Genomic DNA, 16,177 nt, shown 5'->3' with positions numbered 1-16,177 from the left:
TATACCGGCCGCCGTTCGGCCGCCGCGCGGGCCGCCGCGTAGACCAAATTCAAGTCAGGCTAACCCGTGTGCCCGGAACGCTCATTTAAATTAAAACATAAAAGCTAAACATATAGAGCGTATTTTACTATGACAGTTAGTCGCACGCGGTCGCTGCGCGGCGGCAACGCGGACTCCGCTCTTCGACCGCGCGGGGTGAGCGCGATGAAATCCGTGTCGAATAAATGCGCCCTAATGGTTTGACCTACTGCCTCTCAAGCAGAAGGTCGTGAATTCGAATACGGAGTCGCACCTCTGAGTTTCTCGGAATTTATGTGCGAAATTTAATTTGAAATTTATCATGAGCTTTTCGGTGAAGGAAAACATCGTGATGAAACCTACATGTTGAAGAAGGCTCACAACCCTCGGAAAACGTGTGAAGTCCCTACCCGCATTGGATACACGCTCGCTGCGCTCGCTCACCTCGTTCAGCTTTGTCATATACTAATCTAACCTAAACCCAGAGGAGGAGCTCGACAAACTAGGAAATGCAAACAAATTCGGCTAATTCCCCATTTAACCTAAACACCACTGAAATTATATTACATATTATACATTATACTCAGTGACTGTTATATCATTAGAGGATGAAAAAAAAAAAGGAAGTTATACCTGAAGTGTTTATATAAAATGAACATTATGCTATTGGTATATTAGATTGAAGTTGTTATATGAATCGTCTATTCTACGTAACAGTCGTGCTTTTCGGTGAAGGAAAATGTCGTGATGAAACGTACATGTTGAAGAAGGTTCACAACCCTCGGAAAACGTGTGATGTCCTAACCTGCATTGGGCCAGTGCGGTGGACTCACTTTCTATATCTATGGGTGGATTATGGCCTAAACCCTCGTTTGAAAGGAGACCCGTGCCCAGGAGTGGGACATATAATGGGTTGATAATGATTGAACGATGAAGTGCGGGGAATCCCTTCTACTTTCATACCCAATTAATAAAAGAAAAAGATGTTCCCCGTGCAAATGACTTTGATTTGACTGTTACGCTTAGATTTTTGGTGTCCGAAATATCCGGATACGCAAAGATGTCGTTTCCAGATAACATATTTGCCGGATATCCGGGTATCCGGATTGCAAACCCTACTCAGGGCTCAGTATTGGGACCGATTTTGTACACATTGTTTACATTGGGTCTACCAGAAACTAATGGAGTACTCACAGCGACATATGCAGACGATACCACATTACTTACCCGTGACATAAAACCCCAAGTTGAATCGCGTAAACTACAAGTTTAACTTGACAATCTAGACCTGTGTCTCTCAAAATGGAAGATCAAAGTTAGTGCTTCAAAATCTCAACATATAATGTTTACACTTAGAAAAGGAAACTGCCCTGATGTAAAAATGAACAACCAGACCTTGCCTCATGTTAATACTGTTAAGTATTTTGGAGTGTATCTGGACAGAAGACTAATATGGAAAGATCACATGAAAGCAAAACGGGATATATTGAACAACAAATTCAAATCTATGCTGTGGGTAATGGATAGAAAGTCAAGGTAATCAGTTGAAAATAAGCTATTGTTGTATAAGTCGGTATTAAAACCGATATGGATATATGCTTTGGAGTTGTGGGGATCAGTGTTGGGCGTTAATCAATTAAATTTCAATCAGAAATTCAATCAGACTAAAAAATCAATTCAATTGAAATCAATTGCAATTTATGATATATCAATATCGGTCTTAATACCGACTTATACAACAATAGCTTATTCTCAAAAATTAATTGGAATTAATTTAATTGAAATTAATTTTTTAAATTGTTCAAAGAAACAATTGAAACTAACAGTTAAAACCGAAACTACGAAATAAAAGTGTCATTATGAATGTGGCACTCATTTCTAAATCCAAGATGGCGTGCACGATTTTGAGTGAGTGAGTGGGTGGGTGAGGGGGTGGGTTAGGGGGTGAGTGTGTGGGTGGGTCACTCACCCACCCACTCACCCGCTAACTCACCCATATGCCCTATAAATTTATCATAATTATCAGTTTTAATTTTTAATCAAAAACATTGAAAATATTGAATTTTGATTAATTGTTAATTGTAGATATATGCGATTAACGATTGATTAAAGGTTAGTTGGGAGAACCGCAATTAACAATTAATCAATTGTTAATTTGCTGTTCTCGCAATTAATAATTTATTAATTGTTAATTGCTGTTTCGCAATTGACAACTAATTAATTGTCAATCTTTAATTGTCTGAACAATTAAATTTTTCCCAACACTGGTGGGGATCAGCCAGCACTTCTAATGTGGAAATTCTTCAGCGCTTCCAAAATGGTGTACTAAAGACTATAGTCCTATAACCTAGGTTTGTAAGAGCCCAGGAAATACATGACTATCTTGAAATGCCAACTATTAACAGGATATACTGGCACGTAAAGAAAAGTATAAGCCTCGATTATCACTACATACAAATGTATTGGCAAGATCTCTAGTTGACGAAAAGCATCTAGGTGGCTTGAATCGTTTTGAAAGAGTCAAGAATACAAGAATGTTAAATCAGTAGAACACTCAGCTATTTAATAAATAAGGAAGAAAAGAGTCACAGGACACTATTCCAAACGACATAAAACTATACGGATCTGTTTATGGTTCCAGGACTGATCGCAGATGGATACAAAAAAAATAAAATAAAGGCTGCTCTTGACTCTTGTGTGACTTTTGAGTCTTGTGTTAATTTTGTGTCAAAGCTAAATTTGGTGCATTTTGTTAAGTTTCCAGTAACCGTTCAGCCACGGAGGCAGTTAAATAAAGTAAAATCATACATTCTAATAATTTTCGAAAATAAAACCTAGAGAATTATTAAAATGCAGTCAATAAGCCATTTTCTTAACCTTATTTCAGTTTCATTCAATTGTGTTGGTTGTTTTTGAGGTCTTTTTTTAGCAAGAATATTTCTAATCATATTTCTTTCGGTGTCTGTGTGAGTGATCTTATCAAATATCATTACATATATAACGTAATAAGAATCTGCTAAATAATAAATTACTTACTCATCTGTATAATTTTCAGTACTTGGATTGATTTGATCAATGGATTTTCTTCGGACTTCTTTGGAATGCCGTATTGGCTTTGGACTTGAAGATGGCAATTTACTGAAAGAAGGTTGCCTTTTACATAAGTAGAAAACAAAATCACAAATAAAAATTATTAAAATTAAGGCATTATTTAGGTGTGCACAATACGTCGTCGATTTCTATGTCACTTTTCATCAGGCGAGATGGAGGTCCTTTTTGACCTCCAAGTCACCTGATGGACACCATACCTTTTTTTTTTATAAAAAAAAGTAAATCTACTGTTCATATATAAAATTTTAAAGAACTGTTCCCATAGAAACTTTTGCATTAATACAGGTAACTTTAAAAAACCACTTCAAAATCACTTCTCATTCATATGAGAAGGAGAATCCATCCCTGCATCATCTAAAATTTATCCTAATGAGCATTTACCTATGAGAAGTGTACTTAAGTACCTCATAACATTATCGACCACATCTCTCCCTCCAGCTCGTAGAGATGCCTCTGCCATCGTATGTGGCAGACCATATCGCCCCATAACTTCGCCACTTAGCGGACCTTGTGCGTGGTGAATACTCTTTCTTGCCGATGGTATGATACTAGCCCCCCCGTTCTGGAAATGATTTATTGAAATGAAAATTTTAAAAATAAAAACATTTAGTTCTATTTCATAGAAACAAAACATACCCCCGGTTCGTAATCGCTATTCATTCGCATAAAATAGTTTGACACAACGCAATTTTCATTGTCTTATATTTATTTTAAATTAGCTAGCACTGTGCTTAGGAAGCACAAACAACACTACGTCGTTTAAAATTATTAATAACCCAAGATTGTAAGCAATGTGATATGATCACTGATGATCACAAACTTCGTCAAAGACATAGATCATACATATAGACTTCACTTCACTTTTTATTTTTATGGCTCCATCAATATGAGAACTGATGATTTTGCCAATGTCACAGTTGAAAGAAAAAAAAACGAAACAAAAAAAAAATTTTCGCTAAGCTCTAATAGGACATTAACCGGTGTTGGACTACGGGAGTACTCAGTTGAGAATGTAAAACAAAACAGCAAAACAATATTTATAAATATATGTTATTTAAGTGGATAAATTTACATAGAGTAACAATATGGGGGGAGAACACTAAAGTTAAGAGGTTGTTTATGTTAACGGGGCGGGGGAATTTTGGAGAAAGTAAGTTATAAAGTGGAACAGCAATATTAGGACAATTGAAAAAAATGTGTTCCAAGGTACCGTCTTCTAGGCCGCACTCGCACAGAGAGTGATCTCGAACTCTGATTTTACGCAAAAATACAGGTGTGCAAACATGGCCTAAGCGCAAACGAATAATAGTGGAAGTGATGTTTTTAGGCAAATCGCGACGTTTAAAAAACCAGGGTTTAGTGGGTAGATTTGGTTGGAGATTACCATAGTGTCTACCAACAGTTTGTCGTGATTCCTGCCAAAGGACCGACCAGGAGGCTAGCATTTGGGGTTTAGTCATGGCGAGCAGATCTCTGGGAAAGCACTTACAGTATTTGCACACGCCAATTCTTGTCGCATCCTTTGCAAAGGCGTCTACTGCTTCGTTGCCACTGATCCCAGTGTGACCGGGAATCCAGGCCAGAGTTACCTCAATTCCCGCACAATGACATCGGTACAGAGCTTCCTTAATTTGGAGGGTGATGGAGAAATTGTCTTTGGAATGAAACGGTAGCTTAATAATGTCTTGGAGGCAACTTAGTGAGTCTGAGAAAACCAAACATTTATTAATTTTATGGGACTCAATATATAAAATGGCTTCGAGTATTGCAATTGCCTCTCCCGAAAAGACCGAATTCAGATAGGGGGATTTAAAACTGAGTACGACATTGAACTTGGGGAACCAAACCGCGGCTCCCAAGTCGCCATGTTCGTGTAATTTTGAAGCGTCGGTAAAAACAGTAGTCCAGTCGTGCCATTCTCTCTCAACTATATCGTTGAAGACTTGGTTTGCTCCAGGGGTATCTTTCATGATGCCAAAACTAAGATAGACTGTTGGGCGAAACGTTAAACATTTAAAATCAGTTTCAAACAACGGGTTCATATAATTTTGGTAAATAGGGAATGGGAGATTGGAAATTTTGTTAAAACTGTTGATAAGAAGGGGGGGTTTCTTGTGTGACCAATAATTGGAGGAAGGGATAATCTCCGACAAGGATTGCAATACGGGAAGCAAAGGGTGAGAAGAATATTGAAAGATCTTGAAGAGGAATCTATTAGCAAGGAATTGTCTACGTAGATGTAGAGGGGGCTCCAGACATTCGACTTGAAGAGCGTTTGTTGGTGAGGATTTCATGGTACCTGTGATTATTCTCAGGCATCTTGCCTGGATTCTGTCCATCTTAGCCAAGGCTATTTTGTTGCATGGTTCCAGAAGGAAGCCGCCATAATCAAAATGACTTCTAATGATTGCGTTGTACAGGAGCTTTTGGTTATACGGATGTGATCCCCAACGAACACCAGAAAGTGCACGTAGGACATTTATGCTTTTTTCAGCTTTTTGACAAATATAGTTGAGGTGATGGATGCCAGATAATTTTGAGTCCAGAATAATGCCTAAAAATTTTACTTTTTCCCTCAGTTCTATGATTTCCCCATTAACATGTATTTCAGTTTCAGGGAGGCGTCTCTTGCGGGAAAAAACGACAGCTGTGCTTTTGTTAGCTGAAAGAGAGAGGCCGTGATCGGTAAGCCAAGAGTCTAGGTAAAAAAGGGCAGAGTTGAGGCGTCTTTCAGTATCTGAAAAAGATTTGGAACAAGCGTACAGGGCGATATCGTCTGCATATTGCAAGATTTTGCAGAAGCAATTGACTGAAGTGCCGAGGTCAGACGTGTACAAGCTGAAAAGGAGAGGGCTAAGAACGGAACCTTGAGGCAAGCCGTTCCAGACCATACGGGAGGGGGTTGTGGAACCGTTAACACGCACTGCGATAGAGCGACCCATAAACATGTTGTAAATGACATTGATCATCTTCACAGGAATACACAGATTGAGCATCTTGCGGTATGGCTCGCGGAGAACAGCCACTGTTCATTTTTGATAACCCGGGTCGGTCATGACCCATGCGTAGATCGGGTCCAATGATTCGATCATATTATGTTCGATATTTTAGCGGGTCACCCGTACCTCATGATACTTCCACATGGCGTTTAAAAGTGTCAAATTATACAATTAGCTTTTATTCTTTCCTGCTGATGGGTAATGTGTCCATAGTTAACTGCGTTATTGACAAACCACACGTAGGACACTAAAATTTCCTTCTAGGAAAACTAACGGTGTTATATAACAAAAATACAAAGCAAAAAACTTATGAGCATTCAAAATTACTAATATATTATTCATTAATTAGCCAGTGCACTTGGTTGCACCATCGATCAAACGCGGGCTAAATACAACCAACCCCTGGGCCTGCAAGGGGCGCGTGGGGTGTTGGTGGGTCATGCGAATGACGCGATTCGCGGTTCGCGCCGCGCGCGCATCGGGCACTGCGACTCGGAGTACCTACTTTTTTTAATAAAATAAGCGTAACGCAGTTAAATAGTTTTATTCAACTGCATACCCCTTGTAAGTGATAGGGCTCTAGTTCCCACTATATGGTCCTTCGAGAAAAAAAAAATCGAACGAGCGTTCTTAAGCGAAGAAAGAAAACCATCATCAAGGAAGTTTCTTCAATTGAAACTAACAACCAAAAACCAACAACCAACAACATAGTGCGCCGTTCCACCCGTCCACAGTCAAGAGAAGCTCTTCTATTGCAGCTCTTACTGTCTGCAACGCTTGGGCACCAGGACAAGCCTTCCCTCCTTCCAGCATCTCGGGAACAACCCCGTCCTCAAGCAGTCATCCATGAGATGCTTGAGGCGGGTCCCGAGACGCTTCAGGGCAATGCGAAGGACTCGTCCCGGTAGCCCGTCCGGGCCGGGCACCTTCTTCCGCCCCCGCAGCCGTCCCACCGCCCACTCCAACTCCCCCTCGGTGATTTTCGGGGAGGGGGGTCCTCAGTCTGCCCCCCGTCTGCTCTGGGGGGCACCATGGTCGGTGGGGTGAAGGGCTGCGGTTCGGGGAAGAGGCCCTCCACCACCCGGTTGAGGAGATCGAGCTCCAGTGACTCCATGGGAGATGCGCCGTACATTTTGTTGCGCACAACTTTGTACGGCCTCCCCCATGGGTCCGCGTCCAGGATGGCCGAGAACTCCTCTTTCGCAGAGTCCTTGGCCCGCCCTATCGCGACCATCATGGCCTGTCTCGCGCCCTGAAGGGCGCTGTGGAGCTCTCCTCTATCGAGTAGCTCGAGTAGCCGACGTCAAGACGAAGAAAGGCACCATCCGTCGGGCTTATAACATGCTGTGTCCGCTCCCGATCAAGTCATTTGAACCTGAATGTTGGGGGGTCACGCGAATGACGCGATTCGCGATTCGCGCCGCGCGCGCTTCGGGCACTGCGACGACGACGGCGGAACGAATTTAGCGCGCGAGTACCTACTTTTTTTAATATACAAAGTGTAATGAAGTTCGCTACTTTTATTCAACTGGATACCCCTTGTAAGTGATAGGGCTCTAGTTCCCACTAGCACTTTTAAATAAACACAACATACCGAAAAACACATTAAAGTTACAAAATGACTATGTAATATTATCTCGTTATATATATTAATGAATTAATATTATATATAATATAATATTACTATATAATATAATATTAATTCATTATTATCTGTGAATGTATATCATACCTTATGATTTTATTATTTTTTAATTTTTATTCAATTTTACTTATTAATTACTCATTTTTCGCCGACTATTGTTTGACTAGTTTAGTTATTGTTACTCATTTAATTGCAAACAGAATGTATCTTTTATGTTTATATAAATTGGAGGCTTATTGGTCCATGGTCTTATATTTTCCATGATTCGCTTGAGACGAATTACGTGTGTTTTTTTGGTCTCGACTGGCGACATATTACCCAATTAAGGTTCTACATTTTACATGGGAAATACGTGCAACTATCGTATTCTTACATTGTTCAATTTATTCCAAATAAGAACTTCTCCATTAGCCTGCTAAATGCAGGATCTCTCGGCACACGCCATGACGAATTCTATGAGGTCATGAGCCGCCACGCAGCTGATATTGTGGCTATAAACGAAACTTGGCTTGCGGCGGGTGAGGAGGGGCGTGTGCCGTCTGTCCCGGATTACAAGCTTAGGCATATCCCACGGCCGCGTAATGTACGACGTGGAGTGGGTGGCGGAGTAGCCTTTTATATGAAACGTGGTATTAACGCACGACTCTTGTCACACCCACCCGCGTCCTCAGCCGTGGAACAGATGTGGCTCAGCGTAACATTGAATGCCGTCAAACTTGCTACAGGAACTGCTTACCGTCCGCAGTGGTTGTCCTTGGATACTTTCATTGACGCGCTTACGGAATCTGTCGCAGCCTTTTCGTTGTTCGATCATGTGGTGCTAGTTGATGATTTTAATGTGGACTTACTGAACACTAAAGACACTTCTACAAAAAAGGTCACAGACTTTTTACACTATTTAAAGCTTGAGCAATATGTCAAAAAGCCAACACACTTTACTGATCACAGTGAAACATTGATTGACGTTATGTGCTCGACCACGAATATTACCAATCTGTGTATTGACTATGTGCCGGACCTTAGCGGTCACGCATTTGTATCGGGTAAAATTAATGTAAGAAAACCAAAAACACCTCCGAAATGTTTTGTTCACCGCCCCCTCACTAATATTGATATAGTTTCGTTCAATTCAGATGTGAATGCAATTAATTGGGAACGGTTACTGTCAAATAATTTGAATGACTCCGTTCATAACTTTAATGCCTACATACATTGACTTTAAGTCAATGCCTACATATCTCATTTATTTAACCGGTCACATCCGGCCGGACAATCTTTCTCTTAGGAGCATAACTCCTAAGAGAAAGATTGTTGTTAGGGAAGGGATGCTCCCATGGTTTACATATAACGTTAGAGAGATGATGAGATTGCGTGACGACGCTCATGAGATGTACCGAAGTACTGGGGAGGATTCACACAAAACTTACTACAAAGATCTCAAAAAACTGGTCATTACTGCGATCAGTACTGAGAAAGCAATGTTTTTCCAACAGTGTATTGTCTCCAATTCTCATAAACCGCGCGAGCTCTGGAAGAATATAAAAAGTAATGTGGCTGACTTCAAAGCTAAAGAGTGTGACATCCCTCCACATTTGAAAGACCCAGACAAAATAAACAAACATTTTCTTGGTTTGTCGACCAGTACTATTGACTTAGGTTACATGTCATATTTTTCCTCTCACAGGCATGGTTCCAGTGTTTTTAAGCTCTGTGCAATTTCGGAACAGATTGTGTCAAAGGCAATTTTGTCAATAAAAAGTAATGCCAGTGGTGTGGACGATATCTCTCGCGACATGATATTGCTTACCCTGCCACGAACTTTGAACTTCATTACATCATTGGTTAATCAATCCATCGAAACCTGCGAATTCCCTGAGTTATGGAAGATGGCAATCGTCAGACCCATTCCAAAAATCAAGAATCCATCACACTTCAAGTACTTGCGTCCAATTAGCATTCTACCATATATGTCCAAAATCATCGAAAAGATCGTGTGTTGGCAATTAACGGAGTATCTTGAAGCCAACGGTATCTTGCCATCAAAACAGTCGGGTTTCAGAAAGGGTCGCAGCACCACCACTGCCCTTCTGGATGTGGTAGATGACGTCTTGGCTGCGCAGGATGTTGGGCAGGGATCAATTCTCGCCTTGTTGGATTTTTCCCGTGTATTTGACACCGTGGACATCCAACTTCTACTGTCTAAACTCGTTTTCTATGGATTTGACTGTAACACCGTTAAGTGGTTTTATAACTACCTCAATGGTCGAACTCAGAGAGTAGAAGTGCGCGATGATGATGGGTCTTCTAGGCTTTCGGAGGCCGCCGCCGTTGCTGGAGGAGTCCCTCATGGATCGATTCTCGGGCCTATTCTTTTCATTCTCTACACCGCAGATATTGTGAATAGTGTCAGTTGTAATTGGTGCCACCTGTACGCCGACGACCTACAGATTTATGTCTTTTTTGAACCAATACGCGGTCCGCGATTGACAAATTAAACGAGGATCTCTCCAGAGTTGCCCAATGGTCAGAGTTAAACAACCTTGTACTGAATCCGTGCAAGTCAAAGTTTGTAATATTTGGTACAAGACAACAAATTGAAAAAATCACTTCCAATGAAGCACGGGTGATGATATCGGGTAACTCTGTGGGCCGAGTCGTGGTGGCGAAAAATTTGGGTGTTCTTATGGACGATTCCCTTCACTTTGAAGAACACATCCTTGAAATAGTACGAAATTGTTTTTATCGTTTGAAAGTGTTGTACCGCGTGAGAAAATACATTAATGTCGATATGCGCATAAAGCTATGCGACACGTTAATTATTTCTAAGCTGAATTACGCTGACACAGTATTCGGCGGATGCTTACTTGCCCGCACGAGAAATCTTATACAGCGTTTGCAGAATGCGTGTATTCGGTACCTACCTATTGTTTCCCTGTTCCACGATGGGCGCATGTCAGCCCTTTTCTGAACAATGTGAGTTTACTGAAGATGGAGGCCCGTCGTCATTTGCATTTTGCGGGACTCTTGTTTGGAATTATTAAGACCGGGCAACCACAATACTTGTATGAGAAGCTTAGATTCTCGTCCATGCGCATCAGACACGCTTCTCGACTTGTATGCCTTCGACACAGAACAGCGAGCTTTCGGGGTAGCTTTCGGCTATGCTGCCTCGAAGTGCTGGAATAATCTGCCACCGCCTATAAAAAATGGTTCGTCATTATTTATTTTTAAAAAACCATTCAAGGCATATTTACTTAACGCCCAGCAATCTCCAGAGTAGCTGTTTATGTGTCGAGTTAGCATGTTAGCAGGTTAAGTTATAATTTATTTTTCAGTTAATTGTTATTACTGTAATTATGATTGTAAGTTAGTTAAGAGCAATAAATTTAATATTTTATACATTTTAATATATATAATTTGATACAATTTAAAGTTTGGATAAATATAACATACAGAGAAAAAAAAATTTTGTTAATTTTAATTTTCAATTTCTATATTTGTGACGTCCACTGTGTTCCGTGCTGCACGAATCATTGCCGAATCCACTGAAAATCAGCGTCGTACCACACTTTCAGTGAGACGGCAATAGCTGAGTGGATGACGGATTCAGTGGCTGCACAGCACACATCCTGTCTCCCTTATCTTTCTTTCTTCTATTTTTTATGTTTTAGTTTTGTTTGTAAATTGTATGTGTGCTGTGCTTTACATTGAATAAATAATTTCTATTTCTATTTATATTTCTATAATGGACACTACGCCACGGGGCAATTAGGATGAATGATTGACAGACTCATTGATCCGTTGACCCGTGACCCGTTGACTTGTTGATCGATTGCTTGATTGCTCGATCGAACGAAGGTTCTATCGAACAAATGTTCGACCCAAATGAAGAGTGGACAGGCGAACCGCGTCGTGAGCCGGGACTTCAAGTGAGAGTGAATGAGACAACAATAATAATGTAAATCGTTGAATAATCTTTAAAATTATATAGATAAAGTCGAATATTGCACGCGTGATCCATGAAACTCTAAAATGATCGGGTTATTTAGAAGCTAGTTCCGGGTTATCGGGTCACAGGTGCTGTTAGACACATATATTAAACTATAGTTCGCGCGCTTGACTAAGATGGACACCAAAGTTGCTGTTGCTGCTGCGGGACTACTTTGCGCTTTGGTGATTTACAATTATGCTTTATAAAGAAAACAAGTTATTGAAAGGAAATGCTAGAACAATCTAAAAATGTTCGTTCTAGTTCATTTGTCCAATCCAATTCAAATCATCAACAATGAAAATAGAAAACAACCGTCTGCGGCGCTTTACTTATCGGCAACTGCATACTGATTTTGATTCAAATCGAATCGAACCGATCGGGTAGTCACGAAATCAGACGGGTTTCCGAGCGAGAAGATGCACTTCATTTTCCTACTACATCTTTCTAATTTGTTGAGTTAAATCCCTAGACTATCCATCCTCTAAGGTTAAATCAACTATTGTCACGGGACAAAATACCGACATCAATATCGGGAACGAGCCACGAACGCGGCGCGATGCCGCGAAGAATAATGCGAATGGGATCGACACTCATGCTTTGAGTAGTCACATTTTGAACTGAAATCTAGCACCTCTACCCTACTGATGCCTCAATGAGAGGAGATTTATTTGTAGTTTTGAATAGAAAATGCTTCCAAACATTTTACCATAAATTTTCGTAGTTTTTTGTTTTTATAGGTAATAGGTACACACATATTAAATACTTTCCACAATTACATTTATTTTACTAAATAAACAAACAATCTATATTCACGAAAATTTTGACAAACACTTGATAATAACACAATTAAAAAAGGTACATTATTATAAATTAAACTAAAACGAAAGTTGAAAATACTAAAACAGGGTAAAATACAATAAAAATGTTATGTGGACTCTCCAACTGATTTGCCGAACCAGGGGATATTTGCTCCAACATTCGACGTTTTGCGACTACTGGCGTATGTGGATATGTTGATAAAGATTCCTCAGTTAAGGTTTCTTCATTCTTTCTTATTCTTTCGTCGAGCCATGCCTTAAATGTGAAGGTTGGAACTATATCAGCCATTTTTTTATTGATTGCGTATGTAGAAGTCATTTCTTTAGTGCATTCTTCTTGACCTTGGGATACAATCCCAATTAATTCATTGTCGTATACTACTGCACTGCCAGTATCTCTGAAACATGTAGGAACTTTCGTGTCGATGCAATCAAAGTAGGCTTTCAAGATTTCTCCACCTTCCATTGGTGACCTAAGTTCCATGCCAATGTACTGCATTTGTTTCGGGGCGCCAATGTCAGTGTTAAGACCGTAACCAACAGCTTCCAAATCCATTATGTTGCGTATATTAGTAAAGTTGCTAAGACGAATTTTAGAACAAATAGTGCTGTTATGTTTCTCAGTATAAATTACTCCAATATCTTTAATTGATTCGACACCCCTAAAAGTAGGGAATTTTTCCGATTTGATGACATGTAGCATAGTTGTAGTATCATCAAGTTTATCTTTAGTCGCATTTAGGAGCACATAGCTCACAGGCATCGCGGTGCATTTGGCAGTAGTCAGAATTAATCCATTTGAGACTACGACTCCTGAGCACAAGTAATCATTTTGTTGTGACATTATCATTGCCATGAAGGGAAATTGTTTGTATGTGGCAGTCTTTATTTCATGCAATTGGCTATTTTGCCTCCTAGTGCACGTCAGGTTTGCATCATTTTCTACAGGAATATCAAGAGATTCATCCTTAGCTTCATCGTTAATATCACCGGTGTCATCTCTATTATCATCAATGCTCTTCTTCACGTTTTCACCGACGCAGACACTGACTACACCGAACAGAATTACTATGATGGGAAGAAAATCAAGTTTATTCTTCATTGTTATAAAGTTGTTAAAAATAAAATACAATTTTTTATCTCAGAAGGAAAAGAAGAAAATACTGTTCTATTTTCGCTTCTTTCATATTTCGAGAATTTTTCATTTTTGTCACACTTCTATATGGCCAGTAAATTCATCAGTTCATTGTTGAGACTTTTTGTTTTAAAAATATAAAAAGGCTGAATAAAGAGCTCAGGCGAGAGTGTTGCCATTGGTACCGTGGGATTAAAATGATAAAATTTCTAACTCAGGCTTTTGTGAATCGATTTTGACGATTATTTTTTTGTTATAAAGAGGGTACCTCAGTATTGTGATTGGGCCCATTTAAATCTAAAGAAAATATTCCACCTATAGGGGTGGCAAACTAGGAGATGACACTTCCCGGTAAGTAACCGATTTCCCGATCTCCATGAAACTTGGCAATAGATGTGGTATTATCTACGAACTTTTGAGGTCGACCTTTTTAATAAAAAAATTTTATTAGTTAGTCCACTTCTTTTGTTCACCACCAACTCCAACTTTTTGCTCAGAGTCAAGAGTACCTACGTCAAGCTTGACACTTAAGATTGAAATAAAATTTAACTCTGAAGTTCAGAGAGAGGATGGGAAAAAGTTGTCTAAGGCAGAAGGGATAACAACGGTCCAAAGTTCAAATTGTCAAGCTTAATGACAAGTATTTTTGATACTTGAGATTTAATTAAAGTGCCGCTTGCGATATGAACGGCGTAAAGTCCAAAGTGTCAAGGTGAATGTGCCCTCGACTGCACGAGTTTTAATTGATTTGCTTTGTTAATGCTTTTATTATTTTCTGCTAGTATGACATGGAAGGCGTGATTTTCCATAATAATTTCACTTACGCAATCCTAAGTAAAGCCGACCACGTGATATTGGTATACTTAATAGTACAGCAGTGTTGAGCAAAATTGAATCGTTCTGGCAATTAAAGATTGGCAATTAATTAACTGTCAATTGCGAAACAGCAATTAACAAATAATTAATTTTCAATCTTTGCAATGTTTTTGATTAACTATTAACAATTAAAGTGAGTTAGGGGTGGTTTAAGGGGTGAGTTAGGGTTTGGATTGGGGCTTAGGGGTGAGTTAGAAGGTGGGCTAGGGTTGAGTTAGGGTGTGGGTTAGGGGTGGATTACGGGGTGGGTCAGCGTTTGGGTTAGGGGGTGGGTTAGGGGTGGTTTAGGGGGTGGGTCAGGTGCTGGGTCAGGGATTGGGCCAGGGGGTGGGTCAGGGGGTGAGTCACGAGTTGGGTTAGGAGGTGGGTTAGGAGGTGAGTTAGGGGGTGGGTTAGGGGGTGGGTTAGGGGTGGATTAGGGGTGGGTTAAGGGGTGGGATAGGTGGTCGGTTAGGGGGTGGGTGAGGTGGTGGGTGAGTGGGTTTGAGTGGGTGGGTGAGCGGGTGAGTGGGTGGGTGAGTAGGTGGGTGAGAGGGTGTGCAGGTGGGTTGGGTTAGGGGGTGCGTCACTCACCCCTGACTGCCCCCCAACCGGCCCCCCAACCGGCGATGCAATTGATTTCAATTGAATTGATTTTTGAATCTGATTAAAATTTAATTGATTAACGCCCAATACTGCTATTAAGGTACTTTTTCACTGGTGAAATTTAAATTCTCTCCTAGCGCATCTTCGTGGAAACGATCTGGATTGACGAGGACGAGCGAAGCCAAAATTGAAATATTTGTTGATGCAATGTTGAACCGTATTTCTGCCTACGTAGAGAATTTATACTCTACATAATAGAAACACGATTTCGCGCGTGAGCTTGTGAATACCCGCAAGATTTCGCGCGAGCTCGTGATGGCTATTAATGCCAATCGTGAGATTGCGTGCCACGTACGATATGAGATTTATAAAAAAGACGGCTTCATCAGATGCATTCTTTCGTTAACTTGTTTAATAATAATAATTTACGGGACATGTTATTTCAGCTGCGTCTTTATTGCTAGACGAACCGAACAGCACTGAATCTTCACTATCCACAACCACAGCTAGAGTAAGGGTGAGGACGCGATGGCAATTGTTTTGCGAGATTTTGAGATTTTTTTTCAATTCTCGTCTCGTCTCGCCTCACTGGTGGAAAAACCACCTTTTTTGTTACTGATTGGTAAGTGATAATGATAATAGTGATAATTTCTTTTAGTTTATTATATAAAAGTTATGAGGATGTCGCCAATGTCAAGTCATGCACAAGAAAACTTATCATAATATGTTTTTAAGTAAAAGTTACATCTCTAGTACCTACATAAACGTCTTGTTTGTAACTAGAGATGACAATAGCGGCTCAGATCATTATGGTCTGTGATAACGGCTTTTTATCAATAATGAATTATGCTGATTATAAACTGTTATCCGTTATCATGTTATTCTGTTGTTATGGAGTTTTGTATACAACATGACAATTATAGTGAAGGAATATTGTATACAGTGTTGCGAGACTTTTGTAGCTTTGATCTTCTGGTATAATTATTAACTTTTGTTTTT

The 16,177-nt window shown here is 40.1% G+C and overlaps 2 protein-coding genes across 4 annotated transcripts in view; both read right to left on the bottom strand.

Moving 5' to 3' along the window:
* The window catches only part of LOC113233005, a 16,215-nt gene extending 5,502 nt beyond the window's left edge, over positions 1 to 10,713 (bottom strand). For 2 of the 3 annotated variants that reach the window (XM_026467935.1, XM_026467937.1), the window contains exons 1-3: positions 3,766 to 3,769; positions 3,534 to 3,691; positions 3,055 to 3,156 (exon numbers count right to left, since the gene is read on the bottom strand). In XM_026467935.1, the coding sequence (XP_026323720.1) occupies positions 3,055 to 3,156; positions 3,534 to 3,616 (185 nt within the window). In that variant the 5' untranslated portion in view covers positions 3,617 to 3,691; positions 3,766 to 3,769. Of the gene's footprint in view, positions 1 to 3,054; positions 3,157 to 3,533; positions 3,692 to 3,765; positions 3,770 to 10,694 lie in introns of those variants that run through there. The other variant, XM_026467936.1, reaches the window with a different exon arrangement.
* A 1,848-nt stretch (positions 10,714 to 12,561) lies between these two features.
* On the bottom strand, positions 12,562 to 13,819 carry LOC113233165. The gene has a single exon (XM_026468181.1). It carries the CDS (start codon positions 13,682 to 13,684, stop codon positions 12,635 to 12,637), a length of 1,050 nt encoding a protein of 349 aa, XP_026323966.1. The 5' UTR covers positions 13,685 to 13,819; the 3' UTR covers positions 12,562 to 12,634.
* Between the last annotated feature and the right edge of the window lie 2,358 nt (positions 13,820 to 16,177).

This window comes from Hyposmocoma kahamanoa, unplaced genomic scaffold (genome assembly GCF_003589595.1).
Source record: "Hyposmocoma kahamanoa isolate Upper Pololo Valley unplaced genomic scaffold, ASM358959v1 78, whole genome shotgun sequence".
NCBI classification, from domain to species: Eukaryota; Metazoa; Arthropoda; class Insecta; order Lepidoptera; family Cosmopterigidae; genus Hyposmocoma; species Hyposmocoma kahamanoa.
This window is presented reverse-complemented; position numbering and strand designations above follow the sequence as displayed.